General features: G+C 49.6%; 1 protein-coding gene across 1 annotated transcript in view; it reads left to right on the top strand.

The window, feature by feature from the left end:
- Positions 1 to 237: 237 nt before the first annotated feature.
- GTF3C2 (general transcription factor IIIC subunit 2) overlaps positions 238 to 22,019 on the top strand; it is a 35,228-nt gene continuing 13,446 nt past the window's right edge. Inside the window, exons 1-13 of the mRNA XM_067468961.1 lie at positions 238 to 367; positions 2,970 to 3,276; positions 5,300 to 5,657; positions 7,156 to 7,477; positions 7,590 to 7,684; positions 8,011 to 8,088; positions 8,267 to 8,368; positions 11,953 to 12,180; positions 14,647 to 14,758; positions 14,859 to 14,976; positions 20,546 to 20,583; positions 20,923 to 21,055; positions 21,138 to 21,282. Of these exons, the coding sequence (XP_067325062.1) occupies positions 3,027 to 3,276; positions 5,300 to 5,657; positions 7,156 to 7,477; positions 7,590 to 7,684; positions 8,011 to 8,088; positions 8,267 to 8,368; positions 11,953 to 12,180; positions 14,647 to 14,758; positions 14,859 to 14,976; positions 20,546 to 20,583; positions 20,923 to 21,055; positions 21,138 to 21,282 (1,979 nt within the window). The 5' untranslated portion in view covers positions 238 to 367; positions 2,970 to 3,026. The remainder of the gene's footprint in view (positions 368 to 2,969; positions 3,277 to 5,299; positions 5,658 to 7,155; positions 7,478 to 7,589; positions 7,685 to 8,010; positions 8,089 to 8,266; positions 8,369 to 11,952; positions 12,181 to 14,646; positions 14,759 to 14,858; positions 14,977 to 20,545; positions 20,584 to 20,922; positions 21,056 to 21,137; positions 21,283 to 22,019) is intronic.

Raw genomic sequence — 22,019 nt, 5'->3', positions numbered from 1 at the left:
AAAGGGAGTTATAGTTTGCTTGAATTTAGACCAGGCCTCTACCATTCCAAAACACAGGCCTCTCCCACAGAGGCCTCCCTCATTCAAAAGGAACCGCCCCCTTCCTCCTGCCCTCCCATTGGAGGAGAGCGTGATTGGCAGCTCACTCCCTCGAAGCCGATTGGAGAGAAACCTCGGAGCACCGCCCCCTGTCATGTGCGGAGGGAAATGCAGGCGCCGGAAGTGACGCTAAAGCGGCGGCGCCTCTCCCTATCGCCCGCCATCTTGGCTGCCCAGCCCCCGGAAGGGACGGAGAAGGCGGCGGACGGAGAGAGAGAGAGAGGGAAGGAGGCCGGGGAAGGCGCCGGCCCTGAGGGCGAGGAAGGAGGTAGGGACACAAGGCAACACTCAAGCCCTCCCGACAGATGGCCAGTCAGAGAAGGAAGGAAGGACGCCCCTCCAGACTAGTAAATAGGAAATAGTCCATAGAAGGGTCCCCCAAAGGCCATCCAGCCCGACCCACTCCTCTCTAGAAAGAAGGCACCACTCGATCCCTCCCCACAGATGGCCAGCCAGAGAAGGAAGGACGATCCCCCAGGGTCCCAGGGAGTCTGTATTCCATAGATGGGTCCCCCAAAGGCCATCCAGTCCAACCCACTCCTCTCTAGAAAGAAGGCACCACTCGATCCCTCCCCACAGATGGCCAGCCAGAGAAGGAAGGACGATCCCCCAGGGTCCCAGGGAGTCTGTATTCCATAGAAGGGTCTCCCAATGGCCATCCAGCCCAACCCACGCCTCTCTGGAAGGAAGGCAGGAAGGCTCCACTTTGATCCCTCCCGACAGATGGCCAGGCAGAGAAGGAAGGCTCTTAGGCAGTCTATATTACGTAGAAGAGGCCTCAATGGCCATCCAGCCCAACCCACTCCTGTCTGGAAGGGAGGCAGGAAGGCTGCACTTGATCCCTCCTGACAGATGGCCATCTAGAGAAGGAAGGACTCTCTTCCAGGCTCCCAGGGAGCCTGTATTCCATAAAAGGGTCCCCCAAAGGCCATCCAGTCCAACCCACTCCTCTCATGAAGGCAGGAAGGCTCCACTTGATCCCTCCCAACAGATGGCCATCCAGATTAGGAAGGAGACTGCATCAGGCTCCCAGACAGTCTATAGTCCATAGAAGAAGCCCCCAATGGCCATTCAGTCCAACCCACTCATCTCTAGAAAGATGGCAGGAAGGAAGGAAGGCACCACTCGATCCCTCCCAACAGATGGCCATCCAGAGAAGGAAGGACTCTCTTCCAGGGTCCCAGGGAGTCTGTATTCCATAGATGGGTCCCCCAAAGGCCATTCAGTCCAACCTACTCCTCTCCACTTGAAGGCAGGAAGGCTCCACTCGATCCCTCCTGATAGATGGCCAGCCAGAGAACAAAGGACTCTCCTCCAGAGTATTCTAGTAAATAATCAATAGAAGGGTCCCCCAAAGGCCATCCAGCCCAACCACTCCTCTCTGGAAGGAAGGCAGGAAGGCTCCACTTTGACCCCTCCCGACAGATGGCCAGCCAGAGAAGGAAGGGCTCTCCTCCAGGCTCCCAGGCAGTCCATATTCCATAGGAGGGTCCCCCAAAGGCCATCCAGTCCAACCTACTCCTTCTCTAGAAAGAAGGAAGGAAGTAAGGAAGGCACCACTCGATCCCTCCTGACTGATGGCCAGCCAGAGAACGAAGGACTCTCCTCCAGTCTATTCTAGTAAATAATCAATAGAAGGGTCCCCCAAAGGCCATCCAGCCCAACCCACTCCTCTCTGGAAGGAAGGCAGGAAGGCTCCACTCGATCCCTCCCAACAGATGGCCATCCAGAGAAGAAAGAACTCTCTTCCAGGCTCCCAGGGAGTCTGTATTCCATAGAAAGCTCCCCCAAAGGCCATCCAGCCCAACCCACTCCTCTCTGGAAGGAAGATAGGAAGGAAGGAAGTCAACCACTCAATCCTTCCCAATAGATGGCCAGCCAGAGAACGAAGGAGGATGCCCCAGGCTCCCAGGCAGTCCATATTCCATAGAAGAACCCCCCAAAGGCCATCCAGCCTAACCCACTCCTCTCTGGAAGGAAAATAGGAAGGAAGTCACCATTCAATCCTTCCCAACAGATGGCCAGCCAGAGAAGGAAGGGGGCTGCCCCAGGCTCTCAGACAGTCTGCATTCCATAGAAGGGTCCCCCAAAGGCCATCCAGCCCAACCCACTCCTCTCTGGAAGGCAGGAAGGCACCACTCGATCCCTCCAAACAGATGGGCATCCAGAGAAGGAAGGCGTCTCCTCCAGGCTCCTAAGCTTCAGAAGCAGCTTTGCTTATTATGAAGAGGTTATTCCTCTGTTTACGGGCCTCAAGAGAGGGACCCCATGGTGGAATTGTCCTGCCTGTGTAAATAAATAAACAAACATAATAATAATAATAATAATAATAATAATAATAATAATAAGCCCTTCTTCAGGCAGACTCTCTTGTCCTGCCATTTAAGCCCACGGCTGCATTGTGATATGTGATATATTGTCATATGTTCTGTGTTTTACTGCGGTGTTGTTTACTTTATTGTAACTCGTATCTTATTTTACTGTAATTTGTTGTTTGGGCTTGGCCTCATGGAAACCGCCCCGAATCCCTGTTGGGGAGATGGTGGCGGGGTATAAATAAAGATTATTATTATTATTATTATTATTGTATTGTCGAAGGTTTTCATGGCTGGAATCGCTAGGTTCTTGTGGGGTTTTTCGGGCTATTATTATTATTATGGTTATTATTATGTTTATTTACACAGGCAGGATGATTTATTATTTATTTTATTATTAATTATTATTATTAATTATAATAATCAATTATTCTTCTTCGTTTATTATTATTATTGTGCCCCACGCTTGGCCTCTCCCTCTTCCGTGGGGCCTCCTTTCGGGCCTCTCCTCCCAGCTCAGCCTCTCACCTTCCTCTGCCATTCTTGCCTTTGCAGGTGGGCCCAGCGGAAGATGGGGGGAGCAGCCCCTTCCTGACCCACCTCGGGGCCTCCATGGACCCTCGCCCCCCGGCGCCCGGTTGTGCCATGGGGGTCGCAGTCAGGGGGGCCACCCCACCCGTGGACACTGGAGGGGCCAGCCCCGGGTGCCCCTGTGCGCAGGACCCCACTGAGCCCTCAACAGGGAGCCCCCCCAAGAAGACAGGGGGCCCTGAGGAGGAGGAGGCACTGCCACATGGAGCCCTGCCTTCGCAGCCAGAGGAGGAGGAAGAAGAGGTGACACCACAGCAGCAGCAGCAGCCAGGTATGTTTCAGGTGGTTCCCAGGCCACCATGGAGTCATAGTGCCATGGATCTGGAAGACCCCCCAGGGACCCTCCAGTCCAACACTTTTCTGTCATCAAGGAAAACCAGTCAGTTTACTAAATGCTTAAACTATAGTTCTTTCACATATACCGTAGGTGGAAGGCACAAACGTGTGTCTTGGCAGGGTTAGGCTTCAGGTGGTTATTTTTGAAGTAGCTGGAGAGATCTTTCAAGGCATTAGTAAGTTGGATTTTGCCTATTTCAAGGTCTTTTGCTTATGTTGTTAGGCCACTCTTTGTGAGTGGTGACTGGCTGATCATGAAGATATGATCAGCTGTGGATGTGGCGTACCTGGATTTCAAGAAGGCCTTCTTTGACAAGGTCCCCCATGACCTTCTGGCAAAGAAACTAGTCCAAGGTGGGCGAGGCAAAACTACGGTGAGGTGGATCTGGAATTGGTTAAATGGACGAACCCAGAGGGTGATTCTCCCCAAGGCTTCCTCCTCTTCATCCTGGAAAGAAGTGACGAGTGGAGTGCCATCCACAGGGTTCCGTCCTGGGCCCGGTCCTGTTCAGGATCTTCATCAATGGCTTAGATGAAAGGTTAGAAGGCAGGATCATCACGTTTGCAGACGGGACCAAATTGGGAGGGAGAGCCAAGACTCCAGAGGAAAGGAGCAGCATTCGAAGGGATCTTGACAGATTAGAGAGATGAATGGCCAAAACTAACAAAATGAAGTTCAACAGGGACACATGCAAGATACTCCACTTTGGCAGGAAAAACGAAATGCAAAGATACAGAATGGGGGACGATGAGGCCTGGCTCGAGAGCAGTACGTGTGAAAAAGATCTTGGAGTCCTCGTGGACAACAAGTTAAACATGAGCCAACAATGTGATGTGGCGGCAAAAAAAAACACCAATAGGATGTTGTCCTGCATCAAAAGGAGCATAGTGCCTAGATCCAGGGAAGTCATGCTCCCCATGCTCTATTCTGCTTTGGTTAGACCACATCTGGAATATTGTGTCCAATTCTGGGCACCACAATTGAAGAGAGATATTGACTCTAAGCTGGAATGTGTCCAGAGGAGGGCGACTCAAAGGATCAAGGGTCTGGAGAACAAGCCCTATGAGGAGCGGCTTAAGGAGCTGGGCATGTTTAGCCTGAAGAAGAGAAGGCTGAGAGGGGATATGATAGCCATGTATCAATATGTGAGAGGAAGCCACAGGGAGGAGGAGGAGGGAGCAAGCTTCCTTTCTGCTTCCTTGGAGACTAGGACGCAAGGAAACAATGGCTTCAAACTACAAGAAAGGAGATTCCACCTGAACACGAGGAAGAACTTCCTGACTGTGAGATCCGTTTAGCAGTGGAACTCTCTGCCCCGGAGGGAATGTGGTGGAGACTCCTTCTTTGGAAGCTTTTAAACAGGGGCTGGATGGCCATCTGTCGGGGGTGCTTTGAATGCAATATTCCTGCTTCTTGGCAGAATGGGGTTGGACTGGATGATGGCCCACCAGGTCTCTTCCAACTCTTTGATTCTAGGATTCTATATTAAACAAGGTCCTCTTCCCCCATAAATGCACCTTTTCATTGCCATCTCATCCAGGGTTTTATCATTTTATGTTGTGCGTTTGGCCCGCCCACTGTGTCCTATTTTCCATTATGTTATTTTGCACTGTTTATTTTACTTGATTGGTTTATTTATTTTATTGTGATGTTATTTTGTTGTTTATATTTTATGTTGCTGTAATGTATCGCTGGGCTTGGCCTCATGTAAGCTGCTCTGAGTACCCTTTGGGGAGATGGTGGCAGGGTATAAATAAAGATGATGATGATGATGATGATGATTATTATTATTATTAATAATAATAATATTATTAAGGTCTGTGCAAGAAGGCTGTCTTGGGTTAAACCATTCTTTTGCCTCCTCCTCCCAAACCCAAAAGCTTTGCTTTTTAAACGTATTTGCACATGAGATCTGTAGTTTCCCCCTTGACCTGGTCTTTTTCTTGTTCTGCAGCAGATGATGAGCTCCATGGTGCAGCAGCCCCCATCCTGGGCAACCCTGAAGAGGCACCAGCCACTATCACCCCTCCTCGGCCAAAGGGCACCCGCGGGAGGAAGCCCAAAAAAAGAGGCTTTGGCCAGAGGGGGGGCCGCCCCAAGAGCTCCGGAGTGGTGGTGACCGACAGCCCCGGCCCTTCCCCAAACGGCCCCTCCCTCCCGGCCAAGGTGCCCAAAAAGCGTGGGCGCAAATCCAAGGCGGAGCTGCTCCTGCTGAAGCTGTCGCAAGGGCCTTCTCCCGAGGAGGAGAAGAAGGGCCTGGAGGACGGCCTGGAGACCACGCCTGGGGGGCGCCCGAAGCGGAGAGCGGCCAAAGCGTGAGTGGTGCAAGGGGACATAGGTTGAGGAGGGAGAATGGTGGGAGTTGAAGTCCAAAACACCTGGAGGAAGGGTCCAAGTTTGCTCATGCCTGTTCTAGTGCCAGCAGGAGAGTGAATGTGCTTCACCAATGACAGTTGTTGCTGGCCAAAGTACCTAACTTGGCCGTCAAAACAAACACAAATAGGGGGAGAAAGGAAAGGGCCCGAGGCTGTGAGGAATGGTGGGAGTTGGAGTCCAAAACACCTGGAGGGAGGGCCCAAGTTTGCTTAGGCCTGTTCTAGTGCCAACAGTAGAGTGAATGAGTTTCAGTAATTGCAGTTCCTGCTGGCTGAAGTACCTAGCCTCGCCTTCAAAACAAACACACAGGAGGAGAAAGGAAAGAGCCCCAGGCTGTGAGGAATGCTGGGAGTTAAAGTCCAAAACACTTGGAGGGCCCAAATTTGCTCAGGCCTGAGAGGCAGCAGTAGAGTGAATGAGCTTCAGCAATTACAGTTGCTGCTGGCTGAAGTACATAGCCTCGCCTTCTAAATAAACACAGGGGGAGAAAGGAAAGGGCCTGAGGCTGTTAGGAATGCTGGGAGTTGGAGTCCAAAACACTTGGAGGACCCAAGTTTGCTCATGCCTGTTCTAGTGCCAGCAGTAGAGTGAATGAGTTTCAGTAATTGCAGTTCCTGCTGGCTGAAGTACGTAGCCTCACCTTCAAAACAAACACACAGGAGGAGAAAGGAAAGAGCCCCAGGCTGTTAGGAACGGTGGGAATTGAAGTCCAAAGCAGAGGACTGAGGCTGTGAGGAATGGTGGGAGTTGAAGTCCAAAACACTTGGAGGTAGGGCCCAAGTTTGCTCATGCCTGTTCTAGTGCCAGCAGTAGAGGGAATGAGCTTCAGCAATGACAGTTGCTGCTGGCTAAAGTACTTAGCCTGGCCTCCAAAACAAACACATAGGAGGAGAAAGGAAAGGGCCTGAGGCTGTGAGGAATGGTGGGAGTTGGAGTCCAAAACCCTTGGAGAAAGGGCTCAAGCTTGCTCAGGCCTGTTCTAGTGCCAGCCGTAGAGTGAATGAGCTTCAGCAATTACAGTTGCTTCTGGCTGAAGTACTTAGCCTGGGCTTCAAAACAAACACATAGGAGGAGAAAGGAAAGGGCCTGAGGCTGTGAGGAATGGTGGGAGTTGGAGTCCAAAACACCTGGAGGGAGGGCCCAAGTTTGCTCATGCCTGTTCTAGTGCCAGCAGTCGAGTGAATGAGCTTCAGCAATGACAGTTGCTGCTGGCTGAAGTACCTAACCTGGCCTTCAAAACAAACACAAATAGGGGGAGAAAGGAAAGAGCCTGAGGCTGTGAGGAATGCTGGGAGTTGGAGTCCAAAACACCTAGAGGGTCCTACAGGGCTCTAAAGGCTCAACAGATGCAAGGGCTGGTGCCTCCTCCCTCCCAGGAGTCCCCTGCTCTTGTCGCACTGACCCCCCCCCCCCACCTCTCTCGGGCGCTTCCCCCAGGGCCCTTCTCTACCTGCAGGAACTGGCCGAGGAGCTGAGCTCCGTGTGCCACGCCCCGCTGTGCAGTGAGGCCTCCGAGGACGCCCCGAAGCCCGAGGAACCCGGCCGGAAGCCGCGGGGACGGAAGCCGCGGCGGGACACGTTGGAGGAGGACGCAGACTTTGTTCCCCCGGAAGAGGGGCTCTTGCAGGAGGAGGAGGAGGAGGACGAGGAGGAAGAGTACGAGGAGGACGAAGACGAGGAGAGCGACTTCCTCCTGAGCGAGGCCTCGGAGTCTGAGCTGGAGCCTGGCTCGCAGAGAGCCGTCACGGCAACACCAGTGGTAACGCAGGCCTCTCCAGCCTTTGCCCTCTCCCAGGGTGTTGGGGTGGGGGGCAACGCAGGGCCCCCCAAGGGAGCGGTTCTGTGGGCCTTGACCCCTTTCTCTTCCGCAGAGGCCAAAGACCCATTGCCGAGGCTTCGCTCCCAACGGCCTGCACAACTCCATCATGCTTCCGGTGTGGAAATCCCTCTCCGTCACTCATCGCTTGTGAGTCGCTGGGTATTTAGGCCTCTGGGATGGCAGGATAATGCGGTGGGCAGCCTGGGGACAAGGGGAGGAGGGCCTGGTTCCAGGGAGCCTGCCTTTGGCCGGCCTTGGAGGCAAGGGGAGGGGGATCTAAGGGACTTCTGGCTTCCCTGGCAAGAGACCTCTCAGATCTGGAAGCAGCAGCCCCCAAGGGCACCCTCTTGTTTCCCCTTTTCCCACCAAATGGGCCTGAGAGGGTGGTGGAACCGAGAGAGAGGCCTCTCCAGGGGGTCTCAGAGCTCCAGCGGACCCCTCCAAGAGCTAAGGCGTGCTTTCTTGTCCCACAGCCGAGAGCAGTTCCACTCTCCCTGGGAGTTTCCGGAGTGGGTGCCCTCTGCCCGGAAGTGGGCCTGCCTCTCGGAGAGGTGAGTGGCTCCGGTGGGAGGGGAGGGGGAGCTCCCTGGGGGAGGCGTGCGTGGCTTTTCCCCCTTCTTGAGGGAGGCCACGGGGTCCATGGGGGGCTGAGGGAAGGAGCCAGGGCGCTGGGTGGGGTGGGGGGCATCCTTCTCCTGCCCACTCTGCCCTCCTCCTTCCTTTCCAAAGGGAAGCAGAGGAGTACCTCCCGAGGGAGGCCAAGTCCCCGCTCTTCTCCATCCAGCGAGAGGGTCTCCAGGAAGAGAGCAGCGTCCTCTACCGGGTCAACAGGTGGGTGTAGGGCAGGGGGGCTCCTGCAGGGGGCAGGGGTGGGCCCCCACCCAGGCTGTGCAGTCTTCCCTTGGGCCAAACACTGTGTGTGTGTCAGCTGTCAAGGGGGTTGCGCTGCCAAGACTCCCCTCCTGAGGAGATGGAGAGGGGAATGTCCAGGGATGGCCTTGTATTATGGGCCATCACTTCAGAGGCACTGGGAGAACTTGGACAAGCCCCCTCACACTCTTGGCCTTGGGGGAAGGGGGCAAGGGCAAGGCCCCTCTGGGCAGGTCTAGCCAAGAAAGCCCTGCCAGTCAGGAATGCCTTGTAGGGGCACAACTGTTGCACTCCAGGACAGGAAAAAACTTTAAACACCACACGCTGAATAGGAAAATAATTATTTTATTGGAGATAATTAAAAAGCAGCAAAGTAAAAAAAAAACACTTTAAAGAAGTAGGTAAATCCAATTAGGTAAGAAGATAAGCAGGAACAAAATAGTTCAGGATAAAGTTCAGCAAACTCCATGAAAACAAAGTCCACACTTCTCTAATATAATTCAGGAAACATTAATCCAAGGCGTGAGTCTGTAGTCATAGAATCAAAGAGTTGGAAGAGACCTCCTCGGCCATCATCCTGTCCAACCCCATTCTGCCAAGAAGCAGGAATATTGCATTCAAATCACCCCTGACAGATGGCCATCCAGCCCCTGTTTAAAAGCTTCCAAAGAAGGAGTCATAAAATCCAAGAATCAAAACCATGAAACAAGAAATACTTAAGCATGAATCTTCTAAGCTAGATTTCCATGAACAATGACGAGAACTTAACTTGATACCAAATGATGCTTCATCTGGCTACATTTCCCATACTTGAGACTTTTATCCCCTCGTTAAGCTATCCCAAGCACTCAGAAATTAGTTTCACTTTAATTGAGATTCCCTTATCTTTTTCTGTTGGATCCTGGCAGACCGCCAAAGCACTGTTTGGCTTGTCTGTTTTGACTAATCTCCTGCTGCCTATCTATTTGCTCATTAACTTCTGCAGGTGCCGAGTTGTTTTCAAGCCCCAAATCCTGGGAACCCCCTGGAAACAATTCAGGGAGTACACTATCATTCCCACACCCTTCAGGGACATTCTCATGGGAAAATACACTTTGAACAGGGGTCTCCTGGTCATTCTCTGCATCAGCATAATTGACCAGACCATTGCCATCTTGAAACTTATTGACATCACTCCCCACATCCAAAGCAACCTGATCCTGAAACACAATCACAGGCTGAGCTCCAACAACAACAACTATCACCCCGAGGCTGGCACGTCGGGCTTCCAGCTCGTGGCTCCAGCGGCACAGAGCTTCTTGCCAAAGAGGCATTGAGTGCCAGGGCCCAGGCTCCATCCTCCCTGTTTGTCAGTCCCAGATTGTTGCACACCAAGGCTGAGGTTGGCACCTTTGAACCCGTAAACACACCAAAGTCCTTTATTTATTTACTGTATTTGTATACTGCCTTTCTCAGCCTTTCTTAATAAACTGCTTTACTTAAAAAGCAAAGCAGTTTATTAAAGATTAATATAGCAATAGCCAAAAAGGTTAAAAGCATTCAAACAGGTAATAAGAAAAGATCCACAAAATAGTCAGTTGATCAATGTAATATTGTTGTTGTTGTTGATTCGTTCAGTCGTCTCCGACTCTTCGTGACCTCATGGACCAGCCCACGCCAGAGCTCCCTGTCGGCCGTCACCACCCCCAGCTCCTTCAAGGTCAGTCCAGTCACTTCAAGGATACCATCCATCCACCTTGCCCTTGGTCGGCCCCTCTTCCTTTTGCCTTCCACTTTCCCCAGCATCATTCCCTTCTCTAGGCTTTGCTGTCTCCTCATGATGTGGCCAAAGTAAAATGTAATATTACCCAGTCAAAATCTGTCGGAAAACAGGAAGGTCCCAAAATCCTATAAACAAATCCACAGGAGTAAAGTATTTCAGCTCCAAGTGGTTGCAAAACCAAAGTCCCTTTGAAGAAACAGAAGCAAATTTGAAACAATAAATCCAGATGCAGGACCTTGAAACTAAAACACCTTACAAAAATCTTAGCATGAACATGAATCCAAGGCAGCAGTACACAGGAATCTCAGCATGAACAGGAAGGCATGGTTATCAGGCATGAAGCAAAAGATAGCATTATACTTGAAAACCAAACGTTGGAAGACTATAGATTCACAGGCCCTATATTTATTCAGAAAGCCATCGCAAAAGCATTCCGTTTCCCTTGGGAAGCCTCTCCTTGTCCCTTCTTCTCTCTCAATCTTGTGGAGCGCCTCCTCCCTAATTCCAGGTGGTGATCCTGAGAAATCTGGCTGTTTCGGTCAAAGCTTACTCCCTTGGTTTGCCAATTAGTACATTCCTTTTGCTATCACTATTTGGTCTTGATAATAATAATAATAATAATAATAATAGTAATAACTTTATTTATATACCGCTCCATCTCCCCGAGGGGACTCAGAGCAGTTCCCAAGTAATATCACAAAACATACAGAGTAAAAACAACATAACCATAAGATTAACAAAATATAAACATAAAAATTGTCACCATAACACACATATATTAAAAGTAATCCTGCCTGTTCAAGGCAATTAAAAAATTTAAAAGGCCGGGCCAAGATTTGTGCAAGCCCAAAAATTCTAGGGGGCCCAGGAATTAAATGCAATGCTATGGCAGGCAACAATAATATTAGGTGTGGGTCTGTGGCTATTCATTCCGGGGCCGATTAGAGGAAGTGATCTGGGCAATTGGTAGGAAGAAGAAGGCCGTATTCGAGAATGTGTAGGGCTGAGTTAGAACTGGTCATTTTCAAAGGCTTATTGAAACCACCAGGTCTTCAAGCTCTCACAAAAGCAGGGGAGGGATGGGGCCTGTCTTATTTCCCTTGGAAGGGCGTTCCAGAGGCAGGGGGCCACCACTGAGAAGGCCCTCTCTCTTGTCCCCACCAACCGCGCTTGAGACGGAGGTGGGACCGAGAGGAGGGCCTCCCCAGAAGATCTTAGAGCTCGCGCCGGTCCATAGAAGGAGGTGCGATTGCGGAGATAAGTGGGGCCCCAATCGTTTAGGGCTTTATGACCTGCACCTTGAATTTGGCTCAGCAACTTATGTTCAACCCTGGCCTCTTTCTCTGCCTGCACTGAAGAGAGTTTCTGTTCAACCATCTCAAAGCACTCCCTGCTTGAGCGGTGATGGCACAATCATCAGCATAGATGAAACGTATCAGCATAGATAGCTAGCTTAGACACAGAGATAAAAGTGAAAGACTTGCATGATGCACTCTCGTGCAGGTAACAAATCCGTGGTTACAGTCAGAGTAATGAATCAGGGCTTAAGGTAGTGAGCAGGCCTTCTTCCCTCCAAATAGTTGCATCTCAGCCAAAAACAAAGAACCAAAAAAGGTAGCAGAGGGAGAAATAGTCCTCCAAACATCTGCCCAGAGGTTTAAGTGACCTAATACACATCCCAAATGGTGGTCAAGTCATTAACTTGCATGCATATGCATAGCCAGGCATTGCTGCTGCTTCTCCCCCTCCAAAGCCTTTCTCCCTTCTCTGCCTTCCCTCCCAGGTTCAGCGCCCTGCCGCCCCACCCGGAGCGCCTGGACACGACCTTCTTTGTGGGGGGGCCGGTCTGGGCGCTGGAGTGGTGCCCCACCCCGGAGGGCGCCCCGGCCGCCCAGCACCTGGCCCTCTACTGCCACCCCGGCATGGACGACCGGCACCACCTCTCGGGGACCCACCTGGGACCGGCCCTGCTCCAGCTCTGGGAACTTGGCACCCTCCAGCAAGACGCAGGGTGAGCGCAGAATGCGGGTGGGGGGAGGGGAGTCGGCAGGAGGCACTTCCCCACTTCCACCTCAGTCCCTGTCTCTGGGCAAGAAGCAGCCTTGGCATCCTCTTGGGTGTAGGTGTTCAAAATAGCTCTCAGTTGGGGTGATTCCACTATAAATCTAGCAGAGTACCAGAAGTACGTGTATTGTTTTATGCTGTATTGTGTTGTTGTTTTTACTGTTATTGCTTTAATGTTTTTGATTTGCTTTGAATTGTATTGTTATGCTATTGTGTTGCTGGGGCCTCAGCCTTTGTAAGCCGCATCGAGTCCTTCGGGAGATGCTAGCGGGGTACAAATAAAGTTTAATAATAATAATAATGTATTGTCGAAGGCTTTCATGGCCAGAATCACTGGGTTGTTGTAGGTTTTTCCGGGCTTTAGGGCCATGTTCTGGGGGCAATTTTTCTCCTGACGTTTCGCCTGCATCTATGGCAAGCATCCTCAGAAGTAGTGAGGTCTGTTGGAACTAGGAAAAATGGGTTTATATATCCGTGGAATGACCAGGGTGGGGCAAAGGACTCTTGTCTGCTAGAGCTAGGTGGGAATGTTTCAAATGAGCACCTTGATTTGCATTCAATGGCTTGGTAGCGCCTGGGGGGAATCTTTTGTTGAGGGTGATTTCATGTGCCTGTTTGTTTCCCCTCTGTTGTTTTTCTGCTGTAATTTTTGAGTTTTTTAATACTGGTAGCCAGATTTTGTTCATTTTCATGGTTTCTTCCTTTCTGTTGAACAAAAGATTCCCCTCAGGCACTACCAAGCCATTGAATGCAAATCAAGGTGATCAGCTGAAACATTCACAGCTAGCCCCAGCAAACAAAAGTCCTTTGTCCCACCCTGGTCATTCCACAGATATATAAACCAATTTTTCCTAGTTCCAACAGACCTCATTACCTCTGAGGATGCTTGCCATAGATGCAGGCGAAACGTCAGGAGAAAAATTGCCTCCAGAACAATGCCATATAGCCCGGAAAAACCTACAACAACCCAATAATAATAATAATAATAATTAATAATAATAATTAATAATAATAATTAATAATAATAATAATAACAAGCCGAAACGTTGGCCATATTGCCCGGAAAAACCTACAACAACACAATATTATTATTATTATTATTATTATTATTATTATTAATAATAATAATAATAAAAAATAACAAGCCGAAACGTATGTGTAGCAAGCTAGGATAGCCTTCTGTATCTTAGGATAGATCAGGGTTGCAGAGTCAGAACTTCAAGAGCTGAGCATATAATCCTAGAATCCTAGAGTTGGAAGAGACCTCCTGGGCCCTCATCCAGTCCAACCCCATTCTGCCAAGAAGCAAGAATATTGCATTCAAACACCCCTGACAGATGGCCATCCAGGCTCTGTTTAAAAGCTTCCAAAGAAGGAGCCTTCACCACACTCCCCCTGGGGCAGAGAGTTCCACTACTGAACGGCTCTCACAGTCAGGAAGTTCTTCCTCGTGTTCAGGTGGAATCTCCTTTCCTGTAGTTTGAAGCCATGGTTCCCTTGCATCCTAGTTTCCAAGGAAGCAGAAAACAAGCTTGCTCCCTCCTCCTCCTCCCTGTGGCTTCCTCTCACATATTTATACATGGCTATCATGTCTCCTCTCAGCCTTCTTCTTCAGGCTAAACATGCCCAGCTCCTTAAGCCGCTCCTCATAGGGCTTGTTCTCCAGACCCTTGATCATTTTAGTCGCCCTCCTCTGGACACATTCCAGCTTGTCAATATCTCTCTTGAATTGTGGTGCCCAGAATTGGACACAGTATTCCAGGTAAAGTGGTCAAACCAAAGCGGAATAGAGCATGGGGAGCAGGACTTCCTTAGATCTAGACACTAGGCTCCTCTTGATGCAGGCCAAAATCCCATTGGCTTTTTTTGCCGCCACATCACATTGTTGGCTCATGTTCACCTTCCTCCCCACGAGGACTCCAAGATCTTTTTCACACGTCCTGCTCTCGAGCCAGGCATTGTCCCCCATTCTGTCTCTTTGCATTTCGTTTTTCCTGCCAAAGTGGAGTATCTTGCATTTGTCCCTGTTGAACTTCATTTTGTTAGTTTTGGCCCATCATCTCTCTAATCTGTCAAGATCGTTTTGAATCCTGCTCCTGTCCTCTGGACTATTGGCTCTCCCTCCCAATTTGGTGTCGTCTGCGAACTTGATGATCATGCCTTCTAGCCCTTCATCTAATTATAGTTTGAATTATAGTTTGGAGAGGAAGAAAGGGGGGGAGGGTCTTCTCCATGCAGGCAGGAAGCAAAACGCCTTGAATGACACAGATCTGGGAAACAGAGGTAGGAAACAAGGTAGCAGGAATGCCCCACAGACGGGCCCCTCCACCTACGCTCAGGGCTCCCTACACACCTGGGGCAAGGCCTCTTCCCTCCCAACTTGCCATTCCCTCCCTCTTTCCCTCCATCTCAGGTCAGCCACCAAGCCAAGCCTGGCCTTTGCCATTGCCACCGACCACGGCTGCATCTGGGACCTGAAGTTCTGCCCCAGCGGCGCCTGGGAGCCCCCTTCCGTCCAGCGCAAGGTCAGTGACGCTCTGTGGGCAGTGCAGGGGGGGCACTCAGGGGGAGGGGGCTTGTGCCCATGGAGGGGTGGGTGACCTGGCTCTCCCGCCCTCTTTGCAGGCCCCCCAGATGAGCCGCCTGGGCCTGCTGGCCGCGGCCTTCTCGGACGGGCAGGTGCTGCTCTACAGCCTTCCTCACCCGGAGGCCCTGAGGGCCCAACAGACAGCCCAGGTAACAGGTAGGAAGAGCTGACAGGAGAGGACCCCAGGGAGGGAGGGAAGGACGGAAGGAAGGAAGGAAGGATCTCCCTCTCACCCAAGTGAGAGTGTGTTGTCGGGCTTGGCCTCATGTTAACCGCTCTGAGTCCCCTTGGGGAGATGGTGGCGGGGTATAAATAAAATATTATTATTATTATTATTATTATTATTATTATATTACTAGCCATCCCCTGCCAGGCGTTGCTGCAGCCCAGTCTGTTGATCTGGAAAATAAAGTAATAAGAAAGTGTTGGTTTCTAATATATGTAATGTCTTTTCCGCTTGTGGGTAAACAGTATTCCTTGTTGTTTCTTTGTCAGTGTTGATGTGGAGAGTGCCTGGTTTGCCCATCCTGGAATATGCAACATATTATTGTCCTTCTTTAGGGGTCCCTTTCAAATCTATGATACTATATCTCTTTGTGTGTGAATCATATCTATCTCTATCTATGGCTGGGTGGCTCTTTGTCAGGAGGGCTTTGTTGACGTTTTCTTGCCCTGGTGAAGGGAGTTGGACTGGATGGTAGGCCTGTTCAATGCATGATTCTAAATGGTTCTAAAGTACTTACAAAACTAAAGTTCTGGTGGTGAAAATTTCAGAACTCTAACAAAACTTTCAAAATTTAATTATTATTTCATTAATGGTGATTTTAATGACAGAACCAATTAGGAACTGCCATTTATTATGAAATTTTGAGAGTTTTGTTAGAGTTCTGAAATTTTCACCACCAGAACTTTAGTTTTGTAAGTACTTTAGAACCATTTAGAACCATGGATTGCCCAGGCCTACTGGATGGCCTTAAGTATTTTCTGTTGGTCATGGGGGTTCTGGGTGGGAAGTTTGCCCCGATCCTGTCATTTGTGGGGTTCAGAATGCTCTGTGATTGTAGGTGAACTATAAATCCCAGTAAGTACAACTCCCAAATGTCAAGGTCCAATTCTCCCAAACTCCACCTGTGTTCATATTTGGACATATGGAATATTCGTGCCCAGTTTGGTCCAGATCCATCATTGTTTGAGTCCACAGTGATCTCTGGATGTAGGTGAACTACAACTCCAAAAACAAAGGACACTGCCCACCAAACCCTTCCAGTATTTTCTGTCGGTCATGGGAGAACTGTGTGCCAAGTTTGGCTCAATTCCATCGTTGGTGGGGTTCAGAATGTTCTTTGATTGTAGGGGAACTATAAATCCCAGCAACTACAACTCCCAAATGACAAAATCTATTTTATGAGTGAAGGACATACATTGTGTTGTTAGGTGTCGTGTCCAAATTGGGTGTCAATTTGTTCAGTAGTTTTTGAATTCTATTAATCCCACAAACTAACACTACATTTTTATTTATATAGATGATTATGATGATCATGATCATTATTATTATTATTATTATTAGTGGGCAGGAAGGGAGCATGTGGGAGCCATTGGCAGGAAGGGGCCCAGGGGTGCACAAGGGAGAGGCAGGTGCAGCTGGCAGGCCCTTTTCCTTGCCTTGGCCCTTCTCACTGTGGGGCAAAAGGACCCTTCCAGAACAGAACTGAAGTTGTATTCTGGCCATTCTTGCTGTGCCAGTGGTCATTTGGGCCCAAAGGGTTTCCCTTGTCCCTCAGGACATCCAGGAAAGATCCTTGGGGGTCTCTTTTCCTCAGGAATGGCCCCCCTGAGCACCTGGGGCAGATTCTGCTCTGTGTGTGGAAAGAAAAGGAAGGTGGGGATGTTTGCCATAGATGCAGGTGAAACATCAGGAGAGAATGCTTCTAGAACATGGCCATATAGCCCCAAAAAACCTACAACAACCCAGTCTGCTGACTGTTAGGAATTGTGGGAGTCCAAAAGCACCCAGAGGGCTGATGTTGGCCCACACCTGGGATCGACCAGCTTTGTTTTGACTGTGTTTTCCTTTCTGGCAGAAAAGGGGGTTGGACTGGATGGCCCCCAGGGGTCTCTTCTAACTCGACAATTCCGTGACTATAAACTGTCATCTGCCACCCCCTCTGCCCCTTCCTCCCCTTGCTCCTCCCTTGCCACACATGTGCCCCCTTGTTCCGCCCCACTTCCTCCTCCCCGTCTGCCCCCCCCCCCCCACTCCTCCTCCTCCTCCTGGGAAGCGGCCTGTGTGCCCAGCCAGGCTTATCAGTTAATGAGGCCTGTAATTGCATCTGTCTGCAGGAATGAGTGATGGGGAGGAGAACGGTGCTGCTGATAAGGCTGGGTGCTCACCCTCCCTCCCCACTTCAGTTGGTGATAATGGGGAATCTCTCTCTGGGGAGCCTGGCCTGGAGTTGGGGGGGGGGCAGGCTGCCAAGGCCCCTCCCTTTCTGCTTTCCTTCCCTTCGCTTTCCTGTCTTGCTGGGCATCTCTGCAAAGCCAGCCCCACTCCTGCATCCCTGGGAGTAAATTTTAATATTTATTACTTACTAGCTGTGCCCTGTCACGCGTTGCTGTGGCCTATAGTAAGAATTTCCGAAGTAGAGGTAGATATCTGGACTATTATGAAAGAGAGGTACCTACTGCTGAACTTCCTGACTGTGAGAGCCGTTCAGCAGTGGAACTCTCTGCCCCGGAGGGAGTGTGGTGGAGGCTCCTTCTTTGGAAGCTTTGAATCAGAGGCTGGATGGTCATCTGCCAGAGGTGATTTGAATGCAATATTCCTGCTTCTTGGCAGAATGGAGTTGGAATGGATGGCCCAGGAGGTCTCTCACAACTCTAGGATTCTAGGATTCTACCTATTCCTTCCCCCCTTTTTCTTCCCCTTCCTCTTTCTCTCCTTTCTTCCTTCTCTACCTCTTTCTTTCATTCCTTCTCTTGCTCTTTGGTTTCATCCTTCCTTCTCTCTTTTCTTCCTTCACTCCTCCTTTCTCTACTTCTTCCTTTGTCTCCTTTCTTCCCTCCCTGTTTCCTTCCTTCTTTCCCTTTTTATTTCCTTTTCTCCTTCCTTCCTTCTTTACCTCTTTCCTGCCTTTCCTCCCCTTTTTCTTTCCTTTCTACTTTCTCTTCTTCCTTCCTTCGGTACCTCTCTTTCTTTCCTTCCTTTGCTCCCTACCTTCCCTCTTTCCTTCCTTCCTTCCTTCTTTCCCCTTTTCCTCCTTTTTTTCTTTCCTTTCTACTTTTTCTTCTTCCTTCCTTTGGTACCTCTTTCTTTCCTTCCTTTGCTCCCTACCTTCCCTCTTTCCTTCCTTCCTTCCTTCTTTCCCCTTTTCCTCCTTTTTTTCTTTCCTTTCTACTTTTTCTTCTTCCTTCCTTTGGTACCTCTTTCTTTCCTTCCTTTGCTCCCTACCTTCCCTCTTTCCTTCCCTCCTTCCTTCCTTCCCCCTTTCCCTGCTACATTCCTTCCCTTTTCCCCCTCCCTCCCTTTCTTCTCTCCTTCCTTCCTCTCTGTTCTCCCACAATACTATGGTAGTGTCCCTTCTAATTCTATTCTATGAGTCTATTTAATATAGTAATATTTTGAATTTAAAAGTATTTTTGTGGAGTTTTGTTCAGTGATGGTCACTCCTTGGATTGTGAGGAGTTTTGTTGCCAAATTTCAGATAATTTGGCCCAGTAGTTTTTTTGCTTTTAAGGTACTCATTATGCACAGAGCAATTTTTTATATATAGATTTATTTATTTATCATATTTATATATCGCCCTTCTCAGCCCACAGGTGACTCAGAGCGGTTCTATTTATGTATTTACCATATTTATATACCTTGGAAAGGGCTTATTATATGTACTTTTAGAGGTGGTACATGATTTGATGCCGTGGCCTGTGGCTGGGGCAATAAACCATCCATTCATTCATCCCTTCACTTCTGCACCAAGGATTGCAGGACATTCTTTTTCTGCAAGCCTTGGACAGCGTGTATGGGTTCTGCGGCACTTCCAGTCCATCCGGACATACAGAGCTCTGTCCCAGGAGAAGTCTGCGCCTCCCTCAACCCTGGCCCCCTCCAAGGCAGGGGTCTTGTGAGGTCCAGTTCATTATTCTGCCCCAAGGATGTCTGTCTCTGAATGTTTATGATCTGCTTTGAAGCCCAGCTCACCTCCTTAGCGCTGCACTTGTCTCTGTGCCAAGGTGGGCTGGTGGGTCTTTCCATCCACCTGAGTTCATTGGAAGGGTCCCAATGTTGTTGAGTTTGGTCTGCTGCCTCTGCCATATTATTCACAACAACCAGAGCGTGGTGGTCCAGAGTGTCTAAAGAGGAGGTTGAGGAGGGAGGGGAAGGGGACCTGGGTTATACAGAAGTGTAGACTCATATAATCCAGTTCAAAGCAGGAATGTGGATTATCAGCTCTGGCCCCTTCCTCACCGCTGACATAGAGACTTGTAAAGGAGCAGGTGGTAAAACTTACTGCCACCTAATCTGTGAGGGAAGCCGGGCAACGATCAATATCAGCTTAAGAGCTATTTTATAAAGGAATTATTAATTACAGAAGGCTTTATTCATTTGATAGCGTAGCATTTACTGTCTCTGGCTTGACTTTACTTATGCAGGCTGTTCACTTAGGAGAAACTGTATCAGGCAAGGCTTGAGGAAAACAGTAACAAGTTTATTTTAACAGGAGTATAACATGTTTAACTGTTTCCTCACAAGAGGCACAAATCTTGATTGGTTACAATAGTAATGTTTCATGAGTAATCTCAGGCACAGTCTTCAAGAAGTTTCTATAAGCAGACGTAACCCTTCTGGACAACTATCCTAATATAACAAATAAGCTAAAAGGCTTATTTAACAGAATTCCCTATAGCACACTGGCTACAGACACATTCCCTGAATCTCCACCCAGAGACTCAGTCTTCCCAGTAGCTCACCGGCTTACTGACTGACTTTTCAAAAACAGCTGCCCCATGAAGAGGCAGTTGGCTCCGCCCCTGTTGCCATGGCAACTCAGCTAACGCCAAGCCACCATCTCCAACAAAACACAATCCTACATACTTACCATCCCTAAACTACTGTTTAAATTACACATAACCAAAGGAATAAAATTTACACATCGTCACAAGACATATACAGACTTACACTTTTTCTGGCCGCCAGGGGAGCTGTCGCTTTCATTGTCCACCTGCGACACTGATGAAGTACCTCTGCATTCCTCGCATGCTTCCCCGCTGGAGTGCTTCTTTATGGCCCCATAAATTAATTAATTTTAGCCTCCCCACACTTTTAAGGTGGTACCTTATTTTCCTACTTGACAGATGCAGCTGTCTTTCAAGTTGCAAAGGTCGACAACGGGCTACACAATGGTTGGAAACCCACTCCAACCCGGGCTGGCTTCGAACTCATGTCCTTTTGGTCAGAGTGATCTTAATGCAGCTGACACTCAGTCAGCTGCGCCACAATAATATTATATATTGTAATTGTAATATATAATATTATATTATATACCCTTCCAGACATGTGCTCAGATGGCTTACGTGACCTAAAACACATTTCAAATGGTGGTCAAGTCATTAGCTGACATGCATATTTAAATCAGGTGCAGGGACAAACTGGAAATGTGTGTGAGATTGCCTTTACTCCCAACAAGGACGGGGTACCAAGGCTGGAAATTAACATAAATCATTCTCCTAGGCAGCGGAGGCCTCTCCCCTCGGCAGGCCATCTACAAGGTGGGTGACCCTTCTCTTTCAATCCTGGACCACCATCGGGAGGGGAGGGGGGGGGTACGGAGCTTTGAGGGAGGGAGGGAGGGAGGGAGGGAGGGAGGGGGCCCTCGAGATCATCAGGCCACCTCCCTGGGCCCCTCCAGGCTGCGCCATTCCTTCCATTCCAGCCTGCTGCCCACTTCTTGTAGAGCAGGGAGTCAAGGCCAGGGAGGAAGGGTCAGCAAGGTGTCCACAACCAGGGGCTGGGCCTGCTCCTTAGTCCCCCTCCCCACCCATCTTGCAGGTTGGAGGCCTTCCTGCCCTCCACAGGGTCCGCTCACGTCCACCTGCTCCTTCCTTCAGGTCCAGTGCGTGGCCTCCTTGCAGGTCAGCTCCATCCAGGCCGAGGGTTCCTCTGCTGAGTGTGGTCAGTGCTTCAGTGTGGCATGGCTGCCCTCCAGGCCTCACGCGCACCTGGCCGCCGGCTTCTATGATGGTAAGAGAGCGCTCTGCCCATGCTCCTGGCCTCAGGGCTATGCCAGCCGGCCCTCACCTACACCTTTGTCCCTCCTGCCCAGGCACTGTGGCTCTCTGGGACCTGACCACCACCTCTTTGCTGCTGCGGGTGCGCCAGGCGGACGGCTCCCTCCGGCTCTTCCCCTTCCACTCCTTCCTGGCCCATGACCAGGCCGTGCGCAGCATCCAGTGGTGCAAGGCTGACAGGTGGGACCCTGGCGGGGTGTGGCGGGGGGGGGGAGAGGCTGGCTAAGGGGAGGGGGCTGCATGTGGGAGTGTTGGGAATTGCAGCTGTTAGGCTCAAAACAATCCACACTTGGGGTGATTCCACAAAAAATATATAGCTGCAATGTGCCAAAATCACCGTTCATAACCAGCAGAAACTAATCTTCAGGTGAATTAGGATTAGCTTCCATTCAACAGGATGGATCAAGATTGCTGTTTCACATCTTTAGGTTTGGAAATATATATACTGAAGTAGAAAGAAATCCATTCTAGATAGAAAGGGGTCTTGGAGCTCACTAACTTACTAAGCTCATCTTCTTAGGAAGGTAAAACAATAAAATATCAAAAGTATCAGTGCAGCTACATTTTGCCTGGAGAAAGGCAAAATGCGTCCTCACTGGAAGGAAGACAAAGGCAGAAGAAGAAAGGGGAATGAATGGAGAATGCCCACATGGCCAAAAAGCCAAGGCAAAAAAAAAAATACCGTTAAAGAAAAAAATACAGCAGAGTACCAAAATCACTGTTCATAACCAGCAGAAACTTACGTGAGGTGAATTAGGATTAGCTTCCATTCAATAGGATAGATCAGGATTGCAGAGGCAACTTTAGGTTTGGAAGTATATATATAAAAGTAGTAAGAAATCAATTCTAGATAGAAAGGGGTCTTGGAGCTCACTAGCTTACTAAGCTCATCTTCTTAGGAAGGTAAAACAATAAAA

Source organism: Anolis sagrei, chromosome 1, assembly GCF_037176765.1.
Source record: "Anolis sagrei isolate rAnoSag1 chromosome 1, rAnoSag1.mat, whole genome shotgun sequence".
Taxonomy (NCBI): Eukaryota; Metazoa; Chordata; class Lepidosauria; order Squamata; family Dactyloidae; genus Anolis; species Anolis sagrei.
This window is presented reverse-complemented; position numbering and strand designations above follow the sequence as displayed.